General features: G+C 52.9%; 3 protein-coding genes across 6 annotated transcripts in view; 1 reads left to right on the top strand and 2 right to left on the bottom strand.

Annotated features, from left to right (window-relative positions):
- Nucleotides 1–2,819: 2,819 nt before the first annotated feature.
- APOC3 (apolipoprotein C3) lies at nt 2,820–5,195 on the top strand. Its single transcript, XM_081239580.1, has 4 exons — nt 2,820–2,838; nt 3,479–3,546; nt 3,712–3,835; nt 4,913–5,195. Exons 2-4 carry the CDS (start codon nt 3,492–3,494, stop codon nt 5,031–5,033), a joined length of 300 nt encoding a protein of 99 aa, XP_081095706.1. The 5' UTR covers nt 2,820–2,838; nt 3,479–3,491; the 3' UTR covers nt 5,034–5,195.
- A 2,282-nt stretch (nt 5,196–7,477) lies between these two features.
- APOA1 (apolipoprotein A1) lies at nt 7,478–9,241 on the bottom strand. Its single transcript, XM_081239376.1, has 3 exons — nt 9,179–9,241; nt 8,843–8,996; nt 7,478–8,220 (listed from the first exon to the last, which is right to left on the bottom strand). The coding sequence occupies exons 1-3, from the start codon at nt 9,219–9,221 to the stop codon at nt 7,620–7,622; spliced, it is 798 nt and encodes a 265-aa protein (XP_081095502.1). The 5' UTR covers nt 9,222–9,241; the 3' UTR covers nt 7,478–7,619.
- A 6,328-nt stretch (nt 9,242–15,569) lies between these two features.
- The window catches only part of SIK3 (SIK family kinase 3), a 247,560-nt gene continuing 238,223 nt past the window's right edge, over nt 15,570–24,906 (bottom strand). For all 4 annotated transcript variants that reach the window (XM_081239455.1, XM_081239457.1, XM_081239454.1 and 1 more), the window contains 4 exons: nt 20,523–20,686; nt 19,448–19,580; nt 18,425–18,595; nt 15,570–17,730 (listed from right to left, as the gene is read on the bottom strand). In XM_081239455.1, the coding sequence (XP_081095581.1) occupies nt 18,438–18,595; nt 19,448–19,580; nt 20,523–20,686 (455 nt within the window). In that variant the 3' untranslated portion in view covers nt 15,570–17,730; nt 18,425–18,437. The remainder of the gene's footprint in view (nt 17,731–18,424; nt 18,596–19,447; nt 19,581–20,522; nt 20,687–24,906) is intronic.

Below are 24,906 nucleotides of genomic sequence, written 5' to 3'. Positions count from 1 at the left end.
CCTGGGGAGTCAGGGAGATAATAATCTGAGTAATGCTGGGAATCGTGCCTGGAGCAGAGTGAGTGCTCATCAAGCATGAGCCATGTTTTATCCCTGAAAGCTTAACTCCGTGCAACACTCCCGAATCAGGCACAGTCCAGCCTGGGCTGGATGCAAAGGTCAGTGCCCCATCCCTTCCCCCCTCCAGGCCAGAGGTGAGGAGGGCAATGAGTCACCAGGGACACTCAGTTGAGTTTGGCCTCCTGGACTGACAGTCTGAGCAGTGGGCTTCTGGCTGGCAGGGCTGAATCAGCACTGCCCAGTCCAGCCTTGTGGAAGGGGCATGGGTCACAGAGGCTCATGTGCTAAGCCTCACTCGGACACAAGTGGAAGCAGAGTCAATCCAACCCCAGAGGACCATTTTTGGCCCCAGCAGGTCAGGCCTTCTCCCCCCCCACCCCTCCTCCTCCCACCACCAGTTATAGTCTGGGGGCCAAGCCTGGAGCAGTCTCCTCATTCCAGGGGAGCCATGGTCGTGGGGAGGGAGAGAAGAAGGCGGGGAGAGGTGGCCTAGTCTGGGCCACCAATAAGACCCTTACTGAGATAGCCCTACTGAGACCCAGCTGGAGCTGCTGGGAGGGATACAGGCACAAAAAAGCGCCAAGCCCTTTGAAAGAGTTAAGGTCCCAGGCCCCATGGCATGTCGCAACCCAGCTGCATGGGCCCGCACACCCAGGTTCTCTACCCAGCTCGGCACCTCACCGCTGGGTCTCTCTGCCAGCGTCTTCTGACCTCCCTGGGATCAGTGGCCCATTGCCAAGCAGGAGAGAGAACACAGCCTCCTCCAGACCCTCCACACCCATGGAAAGAGAGCTGGAGGAAACAGGTCCAAGGGCTCCAGCCAGCCCATTCTAGCCTGCCCCAGCCCAGCCTGGAACCTGGACTCCCACGGTGGCCCTCACCTCTGGGGCCAAGGAACAGGCCAGAACAGAAGAGGGAAGTGGACACAGTTGCCCTCTACCTTCCCCAATGTCCAAAGCCTTCCGTGAACTCCTAATCACCTTCCTTTCCTCCCCACCCACCACCAAAATCTGTACTCAGGTTCTGAAACGGATTGACTGATGAGTGAGTGACACAAATCTCCAAGGGTCTCATCTCTCCAAACGGTTTGGTACCAGTGTGGCTATTTGAAGACCTGGATTCTGGTTCCCAGCTCTGCCAATGATGGGCTATGGGTACTTGGGTATGCCTCTGGCCCTGCCTTAGGTTTCTTACCTGTAAAATGGGGTTAATAATGTCTACTTCACAGGAATCTATTTGTATTTTAGCGGATAACAAGGTCTAAGTCAAAGGAATGAATCTGTATGGAGAAACTTCAAGTCTCAACCACAGATAAAGAATTCTGAGGGTAGGGCCAGGTCACTTTCTCAGGCCTGTGATTTCACATTGTGGGTTTAGTTACTTCCTCCTGAGAAGACGGCCACCTGTCAAAAGCTCTACTTCTACATTGGAGGTTCCTCCCACCTTCGGACTATGCTGTCTAGGGAAGGACAAGGTGTTTGGGAGAAAGGGAGAGAGATTTATGAAGCCCCCTCCATGAACCAGTTGCTTTGTACATATCTCATTTACATTTCACCGCGATTCTGGCATATCGGTATTCTAGGCCCATTCTACAGAGGAGAACATTGAGGCACTGAGGTGTTAGATCTCTGGCCCTGGGTCATATGAGTAAGTGCCAAAGTCATCATTTAAACCTAGAATTTCTTGGCTCTGACGTCTTCACATCGAAGACAAAGGCCCCTGATCCTGCCATCCAGGCTACAGCTCCCAGTGTGGACCCAAGGGATACCTCACCCCGAGAAGGGCCCAGGCCTCTCCTGGACAGCTGACTGCCCCTGTAGAGCTCGTCTGGCCCCTCTCCCCACCAGACCAGCCTCACCACAACCTTGGTTCCTTCCAGTTGCCTAGCCAGCCAGGGGACTATGAGGGCCGTTATTTCCAAGCTGAGGAAGCTGAAGCCTGAGGTGAGAGTGCTCAGCGCTGGGACTCAATCCCAGCTGCCGCAGTTTGGGGAGGGCCCCAACCATGAGCCTGGATCCTGTCCCAGGGAATGTTATCAGTGGGTCCAGAGGGCAAGGTGAGGAGGAGGGGATGGTAGGATAAAGGCCTGAGACTCAGAGTGGCCTTTGACCTTCTCCCACCACCCCCTGCTCTGGGATCAGCTCAAGGAGGCTTCTGGGTAAGCAGCACAGGGACTGAAGCCCAGAGATGGAGATGCTGGGGAGGTGGCTGTGTGCCCTCAACTGTGTCCCCCCTCCCCGCACAAGCCTCTGCCCATAGGTCTTCTGTGACTTCACTCTAGGCACCCCATCCCGACCTGCTGAGTTGTTCCCGAGTCTGAAACAGCCCATCCCCCTCACCCACACCCCTTGCAGGCTGTTGTCAGGGCTTGGGGCTGGGGGGTGGAGGGGTGGGAAGGACCTGGAACCCAAGTGTGGAGGGCTGAGGTTTGTCCTCTAATCCCTTCTCCCATTTCGCCAGCCTCTCCCTGGGGAGCCAGGCTGCTAGGAGGAATGGGGTCTCCCCAGGCCCAAGCCACCCCCAGGTCCTGAGCCCACCTGGGCTACAGGGGGAGCAGAGAGCAGCATGGGCACCTGTAGCTTTCTAGAGATTTCCCAACTCCCAGCAGGTCTGACTGCCTCTGGCTACCCTCTCTCAGGCCCTGGTCTAGATTGATCAGCAGGTGACCTTTGCCCGGCTCCCTGGGCCCTCAGTGCCCGCTGCCCTGGGGACAATATAAAACAGGTCAGAACCCTCTCGCCTGCTTACTCAGTTCATCCCAAGAAGCAGCTGCTCCAGGTAATGCCCCCTGGGGGGAGGAGGAGGAGGAGGAGAAGAAGAGCAGGATGGGGAGGGCCAGGCGGGGGTCCCTGCCCAGCCCAGCCCGCAAAGCCTGGAGAAGAGCCTGCTAGAACCGAGGAAGCCTTAGGGCTCGATGAGCGTCCCCTCCCCAAGGCATTCTGGGGAAACCGAGGTCCGTGGGGGAAGGTCACTGGCCCAAAGCTACACAGAGCGTAGTGGCAGAGCTGGGGCTGGCACTGGCTCCATTTTCCATGCATTCTGCATGCTTAGGACTGGAAGAAGCCTTAGACACCCCAGTCCTACCCCAGGCAGAAAAACGGAGGTCTGGAGGGTACAGAAAGCTACCCAGAGTCACACAGCATTTTAGCGGCAGAAACCTGGCCAGAACCCAGGTGTCTTGATTCCCGGTCTGGTGGGGTTTCTGCTCCATGCCACTCCTCCCTCTCTCTGGCCTGGGTGCCCCAAGTACCCTATCTGAAAGCTCTTAGCCTCCCCCATACTAGGACAGGAACAGGCCCTTCCTCCTCCTGGCCTGACCCAGCTCAGGTCCTACTTTAGGGGCCGCTGCGTCTCCCCAGGGAGGGCCCAGCGGCAGTGGGGGGACGTGGGGCACCCCTCACAGGACACTTCCCTGCAGGAACAAAGGTGCCATGCAGCCCCGGGTCCTCCTCGTTGCTGCCCTCCTGGCGCTCCTGGCCTCTGCCCGTAAGCAGCTGGTGGGACTGGGCTGGGGGCGGGGAATGGGCCGCTATCTGCCTGGAGGACCCTTGGCAGGCGGCTTGGGGATGCCGGGCCCTGATGAGTGGCTGGGCAGGAGCCAAGGGCTCCCCAGAGGCTGATCGACCCTACTCAGCCCCACTCTCCTCACAGAAGCTTCCGAGGCAGACGATGCCTCCCTTCTGGGCAAAATGCAGGACTACATGAAGCAGGCCACCAAGACTGCCAAGGACGCACTGACCAGCGTGCAGGAGTCCCAAGTGGCCCAGCAGGCCAGGTACGCCCTTCCTTCCCTGTCCCCGGCCCCCCACCTGCCCCTGACTTGGTGAGAACCCAGGAGGAGGGCTGTGGCTTTCCCATGGCCACCAAGGACCTGCGCCTCTCTGAGCCTTTCTGTCTGTAAAACAGGCTCGCTCGCAGGGAGAGGGCACCAAACCCCGCCTCTTATCCCTTTGTCTTCCCTCCTTTCTCCCTCCGTGCCCCGCGTGGCTCTGAGGAAGGCCGTTCAGGCTTCACTTCAATTTTCCTTTTCTGATAGTCTGGCTCTAGGTTTGGCTCCACCTGATCCAATTTCAGCCCGGGGTGTTTGTGTGTGTGTGTGTGTGTGCATGCGTGTGTGTGTGTGTGTGCATGCGTGCGTGCGTGCGTGCATGTGTCTCTGCCTTGTTCCAAGCCCTGGGGCCCGTGTGAGCAGAAGCCGGTCCTTCCTCTCCCACCCTGCCCCGCCCACTAGCCCTCTGCTCTCCCCAGCCCCCTTCCCCGCCTCCACTTCACCCGCATTGGCCGGCATTTCCATAGCAGAGGCGTTCACAAACATTTTTAGTCCTCAGAACCCGCTGTGGAGTGGGTATTATTTTCCCCATTCTGCAGATGAGAAAACCAAGGCTCACTTTACCAAGTGACCTGCCCCATTTCATGCAGCTAATCAACCCTCTGACGATTTTCTCAATGAGAGACTGCTTCTCCCGGCCCCGCCCCGCTCAGAGCCATGGGGATGTACAATTCTAGGGCGTCTCATTTGCCTAGACTAGAACGGCAGTCCTGACCTTACACATCTCCCCACTCAATCACTCCTCTCCAGCTTGCTTCAGACCCACGTGGCACAAAGGTCTGCCCCCACCTGGAGAAACTCGGATTTGGCTTGTGCTAGGGGTCCCATCATCACCTTCGGTGTCTTTTCCTGGGGTGGCAGCTGTAGGGGGTCCCTGCCTGAGGTCTTGGAGCATTGCTGGGTGGAGTTGAGAAGGTGCTGGGAGGAGCAGTGGGGATATGGTGGGAGCCCCATGGTTGCCACTGCCTAGAGACCTGCTCTCATCCCCACCCTGTTTGTTCCCCTCACTGATTTGACCCTCAGAGGCTGGGTGACCGACAGCTTCAGCTCCCTCAAAGACTACTGGAGCACGTTCAAGGGCAAGTTCTCTGAATTCTGGGATTCTGCCCCGAACCCCACACCACCTTCACCTGAGGCCGTCTGAGATCTCGGTACCCCAAGTCCACCTGCCCATCCATCCTGCCAGTTCCTTGGGTCCTGCAGTCTCCCAGGGCTGCCCCCAAAGGTCGCTTGAAAGGGACGACATTCTCAGTGCCCTCCCACCCCACCCCAGACCTGGCCCACCCCCTGGGTGTGCTGTCCTTCCAATAAAGCTGGACAAGAAGCTGCCATGAGTGGGATGTCCCACACGTGCCATGTATGTTTGGGCGCGGGAATGGGCCGGGGCTCTTCCGTGGGTGGGTTCAGGACTGACTCCAACTCAGGCAAGCCTGGGGCTGGTGTCGCACCCACCTCTTAGCAGCTGCGTGGGGTAAGGTAGGAATGACCCTACCTACCCTGCCTGCCTCCACAGGTTTGCGCGGAGGAGCAAAGGGGATGCTAGGTTTGGCAAGACTTTGGTAAACTGTCAAGTGCTGTGTAACATGTCTTGAGTGTGTGCTCTGTGCCAGGCCCTGCGCCTGGCATGTTATGTCATCATCAGAATTGAGGCTGTGTGTGATCATCAAAATTCTGGAGTTGACTTGCCCCGACCGGGCACCTGGCCCTCTCAACCACATTTGAGGGAAGGATGCCGAGGGGCAGTAGGTAAGGTAGAGACATCTGGGCTCTAGTCTCGACTCTATGACTTCATATCAGCCTCCGTCCCTTATCTGTAAAGTGGGTACAATGATACCCCATCCACTGTAGGTTTGTTGAGAATGAATGAAGGAAAGGAGACAGTGCACAGCACCTGGGACATCAAAGGCACCTGGTAAATGGCTGCCGTTGTCACGACAGGCTGAGCTGATTGTCCCCTTGGGACCAGGATTGGAGTGGGGGAGGGGCCAGTGTCCTGGGAACTGAGGAGGAACCCAAGGTCACCCAACACAGGCTGCGCCCCTTGTGTCCCCACTACCCAACAGATGTTCACGTCAGAGAATTCCAGAACTACAGACTACTTGAGCAGCCCCCCACTCTTCCAATGACAAGACTGAGGCTCAGAAAGGTGAAGGCACATGCCCAATGTCACCGAGTCAGCAAACAGCAGAGCTGGACCTCAAGCCCAGGACAGCTGTCCACATTCTGCTCAGCTGACACAGAAAAAGGCTTCGTTACTCCCATGCCAGGTGTCAAAGGCTCCTTGACAGATCTTGGTGGCGTCAGGACATCCAGCCTCACTGGGAGACGTCTGCTCTCTCTTTGGAAGTCCACCTGGGCTTCTCTTTGGGCCCACTTGGCCAGGGATCCTGGCACCCACACCTGGAAAATGTTCTCACCCAAATCTGGGCTTGACGCCTATTGTAGCTCAGGATGGTTAGGAACTAAAAAAGCCCACTCCTTTATCCAAGAGCCGTTAAGATACACTGGAGGTAGAGGAGGGGTAGGTTTTCCAGCACCAGGGCAAAAGGCCCTGAGGGGAGAGGGAAGGGGAGGCTCCGCGAATGCACTGCCCAGATCTTTGCAGGTCTGTGAAGCCACAAGCATGCACATGGGGGTGTGCATACCCGAGTGTGAAGAGGGGCCGGCTGTAAACACTCAAGTCCACGTGAACTTGAATGCCTGGCCACAAACTTATTTTTTTCTTTTTCATAATCATGGATGCTCAGGAGCACGTAGGTCTAAAAGGGGCAATCTAGACCGCCCCGCCCTTCAACCCCGGAAGTGACTTCACATCTCCAAGCTCCAGCTTCCGTACCCATACCATCGATTTCATGGCAGTCTACCCAGGATCTGGGGAAGGATGCAGTAAGATGATGGATATGAAAACACTTTGGAGATTAAAATGTGCTAGTTACCTGCAAGGGGTGGTGATTATTTTTCTGACTCAGGCCAGAAAAACAGGGGCTGGCAGGGCTGGAGCCCCAAGGATGGGGCTGGCACAGCTGAGCCCGAGGAAACAGCGGCTGTTTCCGGGCAGGGTGGGAGTGTGAGGAATGGCACGAGGCCCTTGTGAAAAAGGAAAAGGGATGTGTTTGTTAAAGTATTTTTTGCATTAATAAAGGATGGAGGAGCAAGTGCCAAGCCCTTCATTTGAACCTGCCCAAAGCCTTCAAGTTCCAGTGGCTCGTTGCGGTCCATCGGCCTCCCCTGCCCTAGAGTAGGAGGGCTGGGGGAGGCTCCTGTCCTCTGCCCACGGGAAACGCTGGGGACAGGGAACCCACTTCTCCCAGCAAAGCCACTACTTCTTGCTTGAGGCCCTTTCAGGGCACCTGTGTTGGATTACCTGTCGCTTTGCCTGGTCCTCTATTATTTCCTTCCTGTCCCCACTCTTGAGCCCCCCAACCAAGCAGGTCCTCCAGCATTAAGACCCTGAGAGGCCCCAGTTCAGAGCTGATGACTCCACTGGGAAATCAACAGGTGTCCCTGCCCTCTGGCCACGCCCCCCCGGAGTCCCCTCCAGTGTCACTCCCCCCACTCCACCCCCAACCTCATTCTCCCCAAAGAGAATTTCTTGGCTTTTGGAGAACTCTTTATTGTTTAAAAGTCATCATCGAAGCTTCAAAAACACATACAACCCATCACACCCTTCCCGCTCCGAAAATGTTTATTCTAAGAAACTGAACTGCTGGCGAGGGGAGCCCAAAGCATCTCATTGGGCATTCAGCTTCTTGGAGGCCTCGTCGATGGCGGCCAGGATGCTGACTTTGAGGCTCTCCAGCACGGGCATCAGGCCCTGGCGGAGGTCCTCCAGCGCGGGCTTGGCCTTCTCGCCCAGCGCTCTCAGCTGCTCGCTGGCCTTGGTGTGGTACTCGGCCAGGCTGCCGCCGCTCTCCTTGAGCGCCTCGAAGCGGGCGGCCATGCGCTGGCGCAGGTCTTCGCTGTAGGGCGCCAGCTGCTGCCGCAGGGTCTCCACGTGGGCGCGCGCGCGGTCGCGCATCTCCTCGGCCAGCGGGGTCAGCTTGTCCTGCAGCTCCTGCACCTTCTGGCGCGCGCCCTCGCGCAACTCCTCGCCCAGCGGCGCCACCTTCTGGCGGTAGATCTGCAGCTCCTCCTGCCACTTCTTCTGGAATTCGTCCAGGTAGGGCTGCACCTTCTGCTTCACCTCCTCCAGGTCCTTTTTCATCTCCTGCCTCAGCGACTCTGTCTCCTTTTCCAGGTTGTCCCAGAACTCCTGGGTCACCGGGCCCAGCTGTTCGCGCACTTTGGCAAACGTGCTGGTCAGGGTGTCCCAGTTGTCCAGGAGTTTCAGGCTGAGGGGGGAGAGAGAGGAAGGCTCAGGGCAGGCCTCCCAGGCACCCCGGTGCCCCCCGGAGCTGCAGCCCAGCGCCCCCACTTACCTGGGGTGACACCTGGACATACCTGTCCCTGAAGGTGCGGTAGCTGGGGGCAGACCCTCAGCCTGGCTTCTCCCATCCATTATCTCACCACCCCCCACTCCCACTGCATCCCACTGACCAGATGGACAGAGAAGCTAGAAAGAGACACAGCTGGTTTTGGTACCCAGTCCTGTCTGTCCCCAAAGCCGGGCCTTTTAAGGACCTCCACCCTTCCAGCCCATTCTCCTCTCTGAAGACAGCCATCCTGTTGCTGGCCGGAGCCAAGGAGGGAGTTAAGAACAGGAAGGGGCTTGTTGCACCTGCAGGCCGAGCGCGGTGCCGTGACTGCTGACCCGGCAGCACTGGTCTGCCCCCTGCTAGGGGGCTGTGACCCTGCGTGGGGATCCCACTTCTGTCTTCCATCCAGGTCTTCTGTGGAGCCCATCAAATAGCAGGTGGGGATTCGGCCAGTCTGGCTGCTTCTTCCCACAGGCCTCTCCAACCCCAGCACCGGCACCCCCTACCCCTGCCCCAGGCCCCCAGGCAGGGTCCTTACTTGAGCTGTTTTCCCACAGCGGAGGCTTCAAATTGGGCCACATAGTCTCTGCCACTGTCTTTGACTGCATCCACGTACACGGTGGCAAAATCCTTCACCCGATCCCAGGATGACTGGGGGTCATCTTGCTGCCAGAAATGCCGAGCCTGGCTCCCTGGAGGTGGGAGGGGAGACCCAGGTCAGGCCAGCTCTGGGCCGGGATCTGAGCTGAAATGCTAGGTAGGGGAGAAGGGGGTGAGGGAGAAGTTCTGCTCCCCGTGCCCAGGAGGGTGGACCACAGCGGTTCAGAGAGAAGTCGCCCCCCGACGGTCAGCTCCCTAGGTTGGGGGCACCTACCGGTGAGGAAGAGCACAGCGAAGGTCAGCACCACCGCTTTCATCCTGAAGGGACGTGGATGACCTGGAGGAGAAGACGGGCCCGGCTGAGTGGGGCTTGAAGGAGCCCACGCACCCCATCTCACTGTAGCCCGAGAGGAGGAGGCGGGGCACAGGGTAGGAGAGGGCCAGGTGTCCAGAGCCCCAGCGTGGGGCAGAGGCTGGAACCAGGATCCCAAAGCCTGAGCCTCCAAGGCCTAGAGCTGGGGGAAGCAGGTTGCAGCACTTACCTCAATGGCCCGCAGTCTCTGAATAGCCGGCTCTCCCCCAGCCTATTTATGTGACCAGGCAGGGGATGGGCTGGGAGGCTGATAAGGCCAGCCTAGGCCTTGCCGCCGCTCACTGGTCCTGGCGATGTGGAACTCAGAGTTCAAGGATCGGCTCTGTCCCTGGGGCCGGGCAAATAGAGCAGGCAAACAGGAAACTGTGAGGGCTGCCGGGCCAGGGATCAAGGGTTCAGGCAGGGGTGGGAGGGAGTGGGTGCAGCCTTGCGGGTCCCCAGAGTCTGGGTCGGCTGCACCCGGCCCTTGTCCTCGGTCGGGGCTGTGTGCCGGCCATTGTGCATTGTGCCAGTGCAGCAGGCAATGGGAGGAAGGAAGAAAAACACACGAGCTGCCAGCGATGGCTGGGACTCCTCCACTCAGGCGGTGGCCTCCCCCCGCTGTCCCCTCGCATTCCAGGGAGATGCTCTCACCTCCGCCCTGCCCCCGCCTCACAAAGGCAGCAGACGGTGGTGCTTCCACCAGCGCTGTGGCACCTCCTCGTCGTCGCCCCTCTCCAGGCCCTTGCAGACCTCCCAGATCCAGAAGCAAAGGGAGCCCTGTGCTAGGATGCTGCCTGGGGAGAGAGACAGGACAGGGCTTAGTGGCTTCCAGACTCTGAGATGTCAGAGACCTCTAACATTTCCAAACAAATTCTAAAGACCAACACAGAGCTGTCAGCGTTTCATTTTGTCACGTTAAAAATCTTACCCACCGCTGAGCCCCGCCTGGCCCTAACCTTACCATCTGGTGGGATGAACTGGGAGATTGGGATTGACATATATATACTAATATGTATTAAATGGGTAACTAATAAGAACCTGCTGTATAAAAAAATAAATAAAATAAAATTCAGAAATTCAAAAAAAAAAACCCAAAAAAGAGCATAACCTCAGAATAAAGGACAGTTGCTTAAATGGGGTACATAGATCTTTGCATTGTTACTATTTTTAATTAATTAATTAATTAATTAATTTTGGGCTGCATTGGGTCTCCGTTGCTGCGCACGGGGCTTTCTCTAGTTGCGGCGAGCGGGGCTACTCTTCGTTGTGGGGTGTGGGCTTCTCATTGCGGTGGCTTCTTTTGTTGTGGAGCACGGGCTCTAGGTGCGCAGGCTTCAGTAGTTGTGGTGCGCAGGCTCAGTAGTTGTGGCACATGGACTTACTTGCTCCGCAGCATGTGGGATCTTCCCAGACCAGTGTTCAAACCCATGTCCCCTGCATTGGCAGGTGGATTCTTTTTTTTTTTTCTTTTAATTTAATTTCTTTTCTTTTCTTTTCTTTTTCACATCTTTATTGGAGTATAATTGCTTTACAATGGTGTGTTAGTTTCTGCTGTGTAACAAAGTGAGTCAGCTATACGTATACATATATCCCCCTATCCCTTCCCTCTAGCGTCTCCCTCCCACCTTCCCTATCCCACCCCTCTAGGTGGACACAAAGCACCGAGGTGATCTCCCTGTGCTATGTGGCTGCTTCCCACTAGCTGTCTGTTTTACATTTGGTAGTGTATATATGTCCATGCCACTCTCTCACTTTGTCCCAGCTTACCCTTCCCCCTCCCCGTGTCCTCAAGTCCATTCTCTATGTCTGTGTCTTTATTCCTGTCCTAACCCTAGGTTCTTCAGAACCATTTTCTTTTCTTTAGATTTCATATATATGTGTTAGCATATGGTATTTGTTTTTCTCTTTCTGACATACTTCACTCTGTAGGACGGATTCTAGATCCATCCACATCACTACAAATAACTCAATTTCATTTCTTTTTATGGCTGAGTAATATTCCATTGTATATATGTGCCACATCTTCCTTATCCATTCATCTGTCCGTGGACACTTAGGTTGGCAGATGGATTCTTAACCACTGCACCACCAGGGAAGTCCCAGCATTGTTCATATTGATCTTGGATCCCACACAGGTGAGAATGGACACCAGCCCTTAGGGATGGCTGGTGTCAGGGAAAGACCTCTGGACTGCTAGTGGCAGGAGCCTAGGTTCTTATTTCATCTTTGCCTTCAATGTGCAAAGTCCTGGAGGAGGATCGTGAGCCAGTTATGTAATCTCCCTGAGCCTTGGCTTCCTATCAGTAAAATGAAGATGAGAAATGGGGGTGGTGGGAGGACGAACCCAGGGAAATCGTGTAAATCAGTACTGTGTGCTTGTTGGTGTTTGCAGAGCCATTTTGTAAGGTTTCTCCTGGAAGGTGTGCGAACCCCCAACACCAAGTCACCTACAGGGCCCCGGTCATAGAACCTGTGAACGTGCAGGCCGAGAGGAATTTTGAGATCAGCCTCTCCCCACCCACCATCTTCAGATGAGGAAACTGAAGAGTGGAGGAATTTGCCCAGTGTCCCTGGTGTCCCAGGGAGTTAGAGGCAGGGCTGGACTTAGAACCCAGGTCTCTGGACTGAGGACCCAGGGCAGAAACGTGCTCTGTACCACCTCCCCAGGAAACTCCCTGATGTTCTAAAACCCAGCCGGGGACTGCCGTCTGCCAGATCCCGGAGTGGCGGGGCTCCAGGCCTCTCCCACCCTAGCCAGCCTCATGCCTTTCTCCTCCGAGGGGAAAGCTTTGGAGCTGGACCACCTTAGGTTTCAATCCCAGCTCTGTCACTTGTTAGCTGTATGACCTGGGCTAGTCCAGACCTTCCTTCCACCTCACCTCAGTCTCTTATCTGTTAAGTGAAGATAATGACAGAACATGCATCGCCTAGAGTTATCGTAGGGGTAGCACGCATGGCAGGCAGGATAAGCTCCTCCCCCAAACATGTCCATGTCCTACTCTCTGGAACCTGTGACTGTTCCCTTACATGGCAAAAGGGACTTTGCAGACGTGGTTATAAGGACCTTGAGGAGGGGGCAGCTATCCTGGGTTATTCGGGTGGGCCCATGCCATCACAAGGGTCCTTAAATACACAAGAGGGAGGCAGGAGAGGGAGAGTTGGAGAAGAAGGTGGGAGGGCAGAAGCAGAGGTTGGAGTGATGTGGTTGCTGGAAGGGGGCCATGAGCCAAAGAATGCGGGCAGCCTCTAGAAGCTGGAAGAGCCAAAGAAGCAGAGTTTCCCTAGAGCCTCCAGGAAGAATACAGCTCTGCTGACTTCATGCTTTAAGACTAGTGTGACCTATTTTGGACTTTTGACCTCCAGACCTGTAGATAATAAATTTATGTCAGATAATAAATTTATGTCGTGTTAAGCACTAAATGTGAACATGCACGGCAAAACTGAAAGGGACCTGGCACTTAGTAAACAGTAACTATTCTGTGGCCCAGAGTCCCAATTTCTGCCATTCTGCCCCCCTGCTCCCACTGGGCACACTTGCACTGTCAGACCAGAGCTATGACCTCTGTTTCTGGTGGCAGAAGTGGGGGACGGCGAGGAATCACATTTTCTCTGCGTGGCCTTGACGTGCAGATGCTGAGATGAAAGACTGACCCACCGCCAAGGCTCTGTGGGCTCAGCGGAGAGGGAGGCTGCCACTTGGCCAGCTCCCTGCCTGTTGTCTAGAGTCGGAGGGAGGCCGGTCCCCAGCTGGGGCAGCTCAGGGGTGGCTCAGGACGAGGCTCCTTCCTCTTGGGGAGGGGGGCGGTAGAGATCCTCCTAGCCAGCATACAGGGGGCCTCAGAAGCTTACCAGTTGGACACTGTTTTGCCCTGCTCTTTGGTTCACTACTGAAATGATGAGAGCAAACCTAGTGTTTGACATCTGCACAGTTCTTTAGTGGCCAAAGCAGTTTCACGATGAACTCAGTTTGTCCCTTTAAGGCCAGCAGGCCAGATATTCATTCTCCTTGTGGTGTCTGTGAGAAGGCTACAGCTGAGAGCTGCTAAGAGCCGCCCTGCGTCCTTCAGCCGTTAAGTGTTCGGTGCTGGCAGGAAGGGAATCAGGGGGCTTGGCTTCTGGCTCTTTGATGGCTGCCTGTCAGCCAACAGCAGCCGGACCCCCGACTCCCAGAGCCCTTGTTTGATAGCATCTTATCGAGCCAGAAGCTTCCTTTTAAAATATACTTATTCATTAGTGTGTCTACTCCATCTCATGGTAAGATATTTGGCTTAAGCCAGCCCAAACCCCTCGTTACTAATATTTTGGAGAAGCGAGTCTTTCTGGACAGAGACCTATGGGAAAACCACCACCAAGAGCAAACAGAGCGCATCTCAGAACCAGACTTGGGGTCCAGCCAGTCATTGTCAGAGGCGCCAAGTGCCCGGATTGGACTAGCTGTTTGGTGGGTGCAGGGCCTACCAATGCAGGCCTGCAGTCCTACCACCCTCTTCCCCGATCTGGGGAGTCTCCAGAGTGACCGTGTCTGAAGTGGGTCCCCTGACAGGTGTGGGAGTGTGGCTGGCTGGCTACAGGAGTGGATTTTGCTCAGAATGACTGGCCACTCATTTCACAATTGATGTCTCAACGTTGTACTGGTCAGTCTGCATTGGGAGGACTCTGTCCCCTGCTAGGCCTGGCACATAACAGACACTCGGCAAATATTTGCTCAAGGAACCAAAGGAAGGGCCACCAGGGAGGCAGAGGGTCACCTGAAGGAGGGGGCCTGGAGAGGGGACACAGGAATCTGGAGCGTTTGGCCCTGTATCACGGGCCCTGCTCAGAACATTGACTGGGAAAGCGCATGGTGCAGGGCGGGAGGGGAGGCTTGAAGTTAGGAAGGTTTGGATTGATCAGGGGAGGAGACCCCATCACCCCATTCGCTATCTGGCAATTTCGTTGCAGCTCCTGGTGATAGATCCCAATTTAGACCCAGGGCAGGGCACTGTAACCAACCAAGATTCTCTCCTGTCCTCCCGCCTGGGCGATGAGGCCGCAGGAGCAGACGTCTGGCTCCTTGGAAGGCACGCCAGTCTTCCGAATTCTTGATCTGTGCCGGTGGAACGGGCTGGGGGCTCCCACAGAGTCAGAGAGATAAGTAAGGATCTGTCAGCAGGGCTTCCATCTTCTAGAGCTCAGACCTCAGGGCCTGTATCCAGGAGGCAGGGCCCTCAGGGCCCTGAGCTCATCTCAAAGGCATCCAGGCTGCATTCAGGAGGGTGTGGCACCTCCCGTAAAAGGTTCTTACAAATCTTTGGAAGGCGTCTGGGTTTATCGCTGTTGGGTTTCAGAGACACTCCCAGCCTTCCAAGGGAGTGTGTACACACTCAGATGATTTCTAGAAGACCCTTCTTCTTCCTCTTTTTTTTTTTGCGGTACGCGGGCCTCTCACTGTTGCGGAGCACAGGCTCCGGACACACAGGCTCAGCGGCCATGGCTCACGGGCCCAGCCACTCCGCGGCATGTGGGATCTTCCCAGACCGGGCATGAACCCGTGTCCCCTGCATCGGCAGGCGGACTCTCAACCACTGTGCCACCAGGGAAGCTCTAGAAGGCCCTTCTTGAGATGGCTTTTTTCTGTTCTAAACAGTCCCACAGCAACTTTCTAGTCCACCATGGACTCCCTCCTCTCCCTCTTCTTCCTATAAACTCAGTATTTCCAGCTTTTGTAATCTTTCTTCATAGAAGGGCCTTCCATCAGCTATCTGTCAGCCGTGGCTGGGACCCTGCTAGAAATTCTACCCTGCCCTCTGGAGTCCAGCCATGGAAAAAGGGGGGAAACTACAGCAAAAGTCCCCTTCCATCCTAACACTTATAGTTGATCGTATCACTGGGCTGACTGAGGTCACCCCATAACGGCCCCAGCCTGTGCCAACTCTTTGAGGTCCTCCTTTTACTCCTTCGAAAGTACGCTCTCAAGGAATGTCTTCCACTTGACTCAGCAAACTCTTAACATTCCCTTTGGAGGGGCCAGAGTCCAAGCCAGGTGCCTGACTACACAGCGTGGAGCCGAGTTCAGGCTTCTAGAGAATGCTCGTCTCTCAAGGCGGGGCGAGATAAAGCACTGCTCAAAGCCCCACGCTACACGCCCTCAGCCTCCAGCATTCCAGCTTCCAGCCTGAGCGTTTCTCCCAACTAGACTCCAAACCACAAGGCAAGAAACATATCAGCGTAAGATCATAATCAGGTGTTTATTTGCACAATCCCCTACTGTCCAACCAAGTTACTAAGTTGTAAGTGCCCACCAAGAAACGACTAAAGGTCTTACTGCAACTTGGGTCTGGAGATTTTTAATCCTTTTTTAGTTCAACATAAATGAGAAAGAAAAAAATACTCTGACATTTTCAAAGAACAGAAATAGGAGAGTATGTTCATATACATTCAACATATACTGCGCATATTGGTCACTACGATACAAAGCAATGATTTTTTAAAAGTGTAGTTCGCAAGATGGCACGGTTAATAGGCTCACTGGCTTTTGTCTGGGTGGTCGCAGGGGGGCGGCAGTCTGCTCGGTCCATCAGCACCGTGAACGGAACAGGCTGAGCACGTGGTGGGAGGCCAGCATGGGAACTGCAACAAGCCCGGAGAAGTCAACAGTGGCTGTCTGGGCTATCTCGGTTGCTTCCAGAAGGTGAGCAGCTGGTGGCCCCACCAAGTGGAGGGGATCTGGGGACCAAGGAGACACGGAGAGGTCCCAAGAAAGGCTCTTGCACTGCAGAAACCCACTCGAGAGATACTGGGTCCAGGAGCTGAGCTGCCAACATCAGTGAGAAGGACAAGCTGCGTGCGGATCCTGTCAGCAACACCAGGGCGGCCATGCTGGGAAGCCGCTTTCTTCTGTGCAAATTCAGGGTGAAAGAGGAGGAGGGGCCGGGGGACCTTTTACTCTGCTTTCCCAGCAAAATGGATCAAGAGTCAGAATATTTAACACCTCTTCCTTGTTTTGAAGATCGGAAGGCGATAACCCAGATCCTCTGTCAGCCCCCAGCCAGCAGAGAAGACTTTGGTTTCTAACAGTGAAGAAAAAGAAAGATAATGACACAAATAATAGCTATTGCATATGCACTGCTTCAGCTGGGGGAAAGGAGACCACTACATCTGTCACTGGCACGAGTGAGAACTGTTCACAATTACAAGGTCTAAATAAAATACTTTGAACAAAAGGTGCAAGTCACAATTCAAATAGAACAGAATCTGGTTAAACATTTCTCTTTTAAACAAAAATTCCTTTTGTTTTTATTTATTAATAATAATAATAACAATAATAATAACAATAATATCAACATTTACCAAAAACAATTCCTACATGATAAAGAATTAAAATAGGGGCTGAGGATGCCCAGGGAGAAGGAGAAGTTAGGAGAGAGGCAGGACCCAAGACAACCTCCTGTTCTTCTTGCCTGTGACAAAGAGGCTGAAAAGGAAAAGCATTATATATATGTATATATGGATGTATACGTATACACCCATATATATATATATATATATATATATATATATATATATATATATATATATATATATATATATATATATATATGTATATATGGAGCAACAATCCTTGTTATAGCACAATATAAAATGAGAATAAAAGGTGACACAAAAGCATAGTGTACCACTGTTGGGTGTTCAGTCCATGGGTAGAACCAGCAGGATGATAAAGGCAACCAACTTTCCAGGTTGTGAGAGGGGAGCCGAGTTACACACCAAACAGATGTTCTAACTGGCAACCCATCAACGCCAGGCCACTCGCAGCCTCCGTGCTAACATTCTCATATGACCTTGGCTGGGCCAGACATGTTTTTCAGTGGATCCCAGCAGCAAAGACCTCTCCAGGTTCCAGGCTTGGGGTTTCTCTTTTTGCTCTCCAAGGGCCAAAGGCTGTCATCCCTTCCTCTGTCTCTTTCTCCAGCTGCTAGGATTCCAGAGGACGTTACCCTCTAGCCTCTGCTCCTGCGGAAGAGCAGTGCAGGGACTGGAGGGCGCTCTGTGGACGGAGGCCAGGGAGGGGAGTGGCTCTGCGCCCCTGGCCACCGTACACTAACTGCTTTGCTCTTCTGTCTCAAAAAAAGGAAAGGAAGAAAGAAAAAAAGAAAGAAAATCACCTCCAAAAGAAAACATACTTAAAAAAAAAACAATCAAAAATAATCCAAACCAAAACCAAACAAAACCACCAACTCAAATACACCAAATACACTTTCACGAAAGGTGGCGAACATGGATTTCCTGTTTATTTCCTTGGTGACTTGGTCATACAGGCGAACGTGACAAAACCCCCCCTCAGAACCCAAAAGAACAGCACGCTGATGAACCAAATGTGAGGAAAGGAGCCGACATTCTGGGTGGAGGGAAACACAATGGCAACTTGGCGCAATGCTGCTAGATACTGTTGGTTTAAAGTCAACCTTTTCATTCCCGCGCGGTACATAAACCTGCAACAGAGCAGCAGACACAGAGAATTAGTTTCAAAAGAGAGAGACTCATATATTCCACTGAAAACTTAAAAAAGAAAAAAAACATAGGCGCACTTTACCTCAGATATTTAAAGAGTTCTGCCTAGTATGGATTTGCCAGATGGCTTAACTTTCATCAAGTCTTTTCTGTCAATGAATTTTCAAAGACAGAACCGATACTACCTGCTGTGTGCATTTATGTGTTACTCCAGCCAGACTGGACTGTTTACCCATTTTCTACCACTGGCCTCTGACCGCACATTTCTGGAATATTTTGCCACTTGCAGCACAGCCTTAACAAAATCTGGCTGGCCATGTTTTCTTGCTGAATTTCATCCTTCAGGACTGAGTTCAAGGGTCACCTCCTGTCCCATTACCCTGGCCAGAGGTCCCGTCTGTCCTCTGAAGCCCTAAGTTCACTTACTCTGTGGAGGCTATGGCACCTATAACACATCTTATCCCCCATAATTCAACCAAGGGACTATGGCCAGCATCCACCCTCCGAACAACTAGCGTAGTGCTTAATGAAGGAACAGGAAGATAAGACCTTGATGGGAAGAGTGGCGTTGTCAAGTTCACTGGCTCAAGTTCACATGGAAGGAATCTCCTGATGGGATCAGGAGCTGGTACTGGGCCAAAGGGCTGGTTTGGCCCCGGCCAGGGTGATACTCACTCTCCATCTTTTGCTACACGCCTGCCTGTTCCATGCTGAAGGAGACCTCGGGGTGCTTGTAGCTGAGCAGTATGTCTGTAATACACGTGGACGGGTAGCAAGAGGCGTTTAAATGCTGGCTGCCATCAGTCAGGTCTGGGTGCTCAGGACCTCCAAGACTCTCCCCACATTCTGCAAGACCAGAAGCAACACGGGAGATGTGCAGGCAGCGGGGTGCTAGGTGGGCAAGAGGTGGACAGAGGTGGAAGAGAAGTCTGAACCTTCCGTAGCCTGACTCCCAGCCCTGAACTCTAGCTCAGAGCAGGCCCTCGGTCTGGCTAGTGACCGTGGCTAGGGCCAGGCTCCTTCCTGTTGTCCCCAGTGTCCGTTTTTCCCTCTTCCTTTACAGTCAGTCTCCCACCGTCCAGCACCGTCAGCTCCTGTGGTGTGGAGGACACCCTCACGGCTGGCAGACACTGACTCCTGGGCACGCCCTGTACTCAGGACACTGGCCTAAGCGCTTTACACTCCCTAAGCTAGTTAATGCTCACAGCACAGTCTAGGACAGGGGCTCTGGTGCTTCTGTCCCCTTACAGAGGAGGACCCTGGGGCTCAGAAAGGTTAAGCGCCTTAACCTGTGGAGCCGGTAAAGGGCAGTCAGAATTTACTGCAGACCTGTCCACTCCCGAGCCTGGGCTTTATATCAACTACGATACCCTCCCTCTACTGGTTCTAAAGGGAGACAGACATGAGGACACGGTGCCCTCTAATCGGAACCAGGAAAAGAGTTACTGAAGGAGCATCTTAACAAAGCGCTGCAGACAGAAGTGTGATGCCCCTGCCCTCAGTCAGGAGGCGTGCTCCTTCACGCACTCACACTCGGTGCAAGAGGACTGGGCAAAGGTTGTATCCAGACAGAACCCCTTGGGGATGCTGTGGCTCCCCATGGGCTGTTTATACAAGAGGGGAGTAGTCACTGGTGAAGATGAAAGGGGGGCCCCTCCAGGAACTTCTCCGGGGTGCCCCACGCATAACACCCCTCACCCTCATCCTCCCCATCCTGGAACTGCTGGCTCCCCATGAGCGAGGACTGACTGAGAACCGCATCTGACATCCGGGCAGAACTGAGTGCTTTCCCAGCCACGAGACTCATGCCAGGCAAGTTATCCAGCTGCACCTGCAGGAAACAATTAGGAAAAGAGGTAAGGATATCAGAAAATGCGCCACTCTCAGGGACCCTTAGAGACAGCTGTGACCTCCAAAAGAGCCCAGGCAACGGCCTGCCTCAAGCACCAGTCCCCAAGCACTACCACCCAGACCCACTTCCTCTGCAGGGCCATCTAAAGGGGGATGCCGCCATGGTGACCGGGCGGGAAGCTGAGGCTGGGGGTGGGGGTGGGGGTGGGGTGGGAAGGGAAGGGCACGGTGAATCTCAGCTGGTGGTCAGATGCCCTTGACATCTCCATAGCCTTCCAGTGCCAGGTTTCTGACCTATCTCATCACCATGAGGAGTCTGTCCTAGGACAGCACTGCCAACAGCAGTCTCTGCGAGGACGGGAATGCTCTGTACCTGCCCCGTAGGAAGCCAGCAGCCACAAGGGCTACTGAGCCCTGAAGTGTGACTCGTGTGACTAAAGAGCTCAGTTTTAAATTTTATTTTGTTTTAATTACATTTAAAATTGAAAAGCCACGTGGTTGGTTGCTGCTGTATTAGACAGGGCTGCCTACCAGTCTGCCCTAAGGAAACGAAGCTTTGCCGAGTGGATTAGCTTCCTTCTCTGAATAAATTCAATGTAGCTGCCAGAAAACTAACCAAGAGCCTGAAGGCTCATTTGCTGGGGCCTGAGTTTAGACTGTCTGGGGAGAAGTTCAAAAACTAAGACTAGAGGAAACAGATGGCAACCGTGCTTGATTCCTCAGTCTCAAATGTGGAGTTCAGATTCTACGGAGATTCTCCTGGAGTTTAGGATTGCTTGTTATGGTGATGCAAAGAAATGCTCCCTTAGTGCCCGGAGGCGCTGGACTCTGGCTGAGGAGAACGAGAGTAGATGCTACCCCACGTTCCTAAGTTCTGTTTTCAAGGATCCCACTTCCGAAAAGCAGGAGGGGGCCAACATACATAAGCGTCGTCACTGTTCTGGATCGTGTGGTGTCTCTGGAGGGTCCGGGGCCTGTGGTGTTCACTGACGGAGGGGTGTGCTGGGTACCCAAGTCCATTGTGATCTGGCAGCTCCATTGCTTGTCCTGGAGAACTTCTATCCATGCAGTTCCCTAGGACAGACTCTGAGGGGACGGAGCAAAATAGGGTCAGCAGACCTAGAGTTCCTCCCAACACCGGCAACTCTCACCGAAGAAATGTCTCGCAAGGGACAGTGGGCAACGGTGAGGACCACATGTGCACGCTCCACTAATCCTCAGCTGGCTGGTGATGCTCAGAGGAGCCTGGACCAGCCTGCCAACCCTAAGTCTTAACAGCAAAGCCGAGGTCTCTCTTGCAGGGATCATATACCCTTAGGAGAAAAAAATCCCACTTATCAGTGGTGGGCTGGGTCACACTGAACCTTTTCTTTTTTTCTTCATTTCTCTGTTGATTTGGCAGTGCTATGTCCCCACACCTAGATGCACAGAAGAATCATTCTTGGAGCTTTCAGGACCTCTAGCCTAGGAGGATGGCCTCCATCCTGTGGACGCCTCTCTCTCCTTCCTTGGCGTCCCCTCCGTACACCACCCAGTCCCCTCCCTCCTCTCCTCCTCTGACTGCTGCCCCCAGTTCCTTCGCTCTGTACATGTCTATCCTTGACCGTCTCTCTCTCCCCACACTGACTTTGGCAGTATCATCTATTTTCATGACTTCAACTACACTGCTTCTATAGAAAGAATTACAGAAATGCCCTTTTAAGCTCCAGATCCAAAATTCTAACTATTTACTAGGTATCTTTCCCTGGATGGCTAATACTCAACATGTCCAATTCTAAACTCATCAGCTTCCCCTACACTCTCTTTCAGACATCCTGGTTTTGGTGCCTACTTGCCTAATCTTCTGGGTATGATGAGCTTGTGGAGTTCATATTGATTCCTTACTCCTGGTTCCACATCATCTTAAGTCAGAAGAATGTGCCCCTCCAACGTTGGTCACTCCAGTCTCTTTCTTACTCATCTCACTGCTTCCACTGAAGTCCTGTTACCTCTTGCCTGGATCACTATAATAGCCTCCTAACCATCCCTCTAGCACCGCCCTACAAAGACTAACCTTTCTATAGGGGAGCCCAAACCCCTCACTTTCACAGCATCGTGCCAGCCTCTCTTCCAGTGAGTACGCCACACGACTCTCCTCTACATTCTAAGCTCTGGTCAAATGGGACCATGGACGGTTCGATGCATTTGCTCTGTTTGCTCTCTCTGGAAATGCTCGAGTCTTTTACTTCCATTCCTGCCAATCCGAATCAACTCATCCTTCTAGGTCCAGCTCAAATGTGATAATTTTTATGAAATTTTCCCTTTCAAACAGAAATAGATCTTTCCTTCCTTTAAATGTCAGAAGACTTTATTGGACTCTGATTACTCTAATGTTATTCCTGGCACCATCTTCAATTGCATCCTTGTCTTAATTATTCATATGAAACTGTAAATTCTTTGAGGACAAGAATTGTATTTTATGCGTGTTTGTGAGCCTTCACTATTCCAGAACATTGTCCTATTCCCAGAGTTTAATAATAATCTCTTTAACTGACATGAATAAACACTCTCTTAATATGGGTTAGCCACCTGTCAGAGTCACACAACCCTGTGGACTGGATTTTGGAGAGAAAGAGGAATTCATGAAGACTGAGTATTTCTTCTTCTCGACCAAGGATGGTCAAGAAGAATACCAGGGCCACACCTAAGTCGACAGGATCCTCCTGGTGGCACTTCTGGCTCCAGTCCTTAAGAGCCTAGAACTTCAACATACGTTTTCTTTGCTTGGTTGGTATTTCTGGGTTAAAGCTCCCTGGCAACTATTGGGCTTATCTCCTGATGAGCTGTACCTTAGCGAGACCAGGTTTCTAAACAAATTTTCATAGGAAATACAGTCCTAATGCTAACTGTACCATCCCAGTATCTATTTGAATAACGAAAGTAAAATCCGCTGCTTGAGTGATGGTTAAAGGGTTTCAGGTCTCTATATTCAAATGGTCTCCGTAACCATCAGGGTGAGGCCTGGGTTCAGGGGCTGAGGCAGGACGGGAAGGGAGGGGAACAAAGTGACATGCACGTTGCTGGTAACGCAAAACACTCTGGAGAAAAGTGAAAGGATGGGAGCTTCCAAACTACCAAAAATGAAGTCAAGTGAGGAATCTTTTGAAAGTTCTTTGAGCAAAGAGGTCAAAGGAAGAGCCAGGAGCCACCTCTTTTGCTACTGAAAGCTAAAAGCCAGCAGCGACAGGAAGATAAAAGAAAGCCTACACCAGGACGTGCTCTGTGGGATTAGGTCACCCATCCTACCCACCCAGCCCGATTCCGCTCAGTGGACATAGCTCACGTGCTGGCCGCAGGGCCAAACAAAAGCCACCGGCAGGAAGTGGTGCAAGGCTGCCTCTGTGGAGTGAGGGACTGGCTCTTGAGTCTGCTTTGCCAGGAAGGAACACGAATAGCTGCTGCTTACTTTTCCGAAGTGTTTTCTAATGCCTATACTTTCTTCTTTGATAGCTAACACCATCCACTCAGTTCCTTGGGGCTCCTTTTTTCTGGACTATAGAGCTGGATGCAAATCTCATGAGCTGCACCTCCTTGCTCTCCCAAAGACAAACACGAGAGCTCTCCTGTTTAAAGATTTTTAAAGGATGATTATCAAAGGTGAGGAAATGGCAAGGCTAACAGCATGTATAAGCCCTGGTTCTTGACATTTAGCTCCTTCCCACCTCTTCCAGAGGCCTCACTGTGTTTATCTGCTATGTATGCTGAATCTCCCTCCCCCAACCCACCTCTCTTTTTAAAATCTATTTTTATTCCTGAGAATGGGGTTTCTCCAAACCCAAACACCTACCCTCCTTTTGGCCCTGCCTTTGGGAAGGTCCCATGGATTCTGTCCTCCTAGTCTGCTCTCTTCACAGCCTTTGGGTCTGGTGCCAACACACCTGAAAGTGCCACCAAGACAGGGCAAGCTATTGCTTGACAAATCACATGACAAGCCCTTCTGACTCCCCGGCCTAGAGCTCAGAAGCACTAGCTCTGGTGTCAGGAAGACCTGGGCTTGGATCCTGGCTTCACCAGGATTCCTGAGGTGGGGGATCCTGGGCAAGTTACCTGACTTCATTGGGTCTCAGTCTCTTCACCTGTAAAACAGGACTTATTCCACAGGTGGGTAAAGGGCTTACTTGAGCCTGGTACTCTGTTATGAGCTCAGTAAAGACTCATACTCATTTCAGAGATGTTACTTCTGAGTGGATGGGGCACAATGAATCGGCTGACAAAAATAAACAAGAAAATGATTTTATCACAGAATCCTACTTCCAGAATTATGGGGGCAACTTACCCGTAGGCAAGTGAACAAGTGAGTCATTGAAACTTTAATTTCCAGGAAAGAAGCCTCTGGTTTAGGAGCGACAAATGGAAGTTAAAAGCTAGACGAAAGGGAGTTCCCTGGCGGTCCAGTGGTTAAGACTCGGCGCTCTCACTGCTAGGGCCCAGGTTCAATCCCTGGTAGGGGAACAAAGATCCTACAAGCCTCGAGGCACAGCCGAAAAAACCAAACCAAACCAAAATCAATCAAACAAACAAAAAAACTAGACGAAAAAGAAGCCTATTAAGGACTTCCCTGGTGGCACAGTGGTTAAGAATCTGCCTGCCAATGCAAGGGACACGGGTTCGAGCCCTGGTCCGGGAAGATCCCACATGCCGTGGAGCAACTGAGCCTGTGTGCCACAGCTACTGAGCCTGTGCTCTACAGCCCACGAGCCACAACTACTGAGCCCACGTGCCACAACTACAGAAGCCCGCGTGCCTAGAGCCCGTGCTCCACAACAAGAGAAGCCACCGCAATGAGAAGCCCACGCACCGCAACGAAGAGTAGCCCCCGCTCGCCGCAACTAGAGAAAGCCCGCGCGCAGCAAGAGAAAGCCCGCACACAGCCAACAACAACAACAAAAGCCTATTAATAGGAGTTGGGTAACAAACCAGGGCTCTGTCTGTTCAAATTTCAGTATAACTCACAGGTCGAAGATCTGGAAGGGCTGGCATCTTTTCCTTGGCAGATATACTTGGAAGGGGTAGAATGGGAGGCAAGGAGGCATAAAGAAAAGAATAGGACTAGGAATTCGGGAAACTTGAAGTCAGGTTCCAACTCCATCACAAACAGTGTATGAACTTGAGTAAGTCATTTAATCTCTCCTAACCTCAGTTTCCCTATCTGAAAAATGAGGGTTGTTTTTGGGGGCTCAAGAGCTAACACATGTGTAAGGGTCTTTAATAAACTGTAAAGGACTACACAAAAAAAGTATTATTTTTAGTAAGAATGCTGAGTCCTG

Source organism: Mesoplodon bidens, assembly GCF_964165515.1.
Source record: "Mesoplodon bidens genome assembly, chromosome: 7".
NCBI classification, from domain to species: domain Eukaryota; kingdom Metazoa; phylum Chordata; class Mammalia; order Artiodactyla; family Ziphiidae; genus Mesoplodon; species Mesoplodon bidens.
The sequence above is the reverse complement of the archived record's forward strand: the minus strand, read 5'-3'. Positions and strand labels throughout refer to the sequence as shown.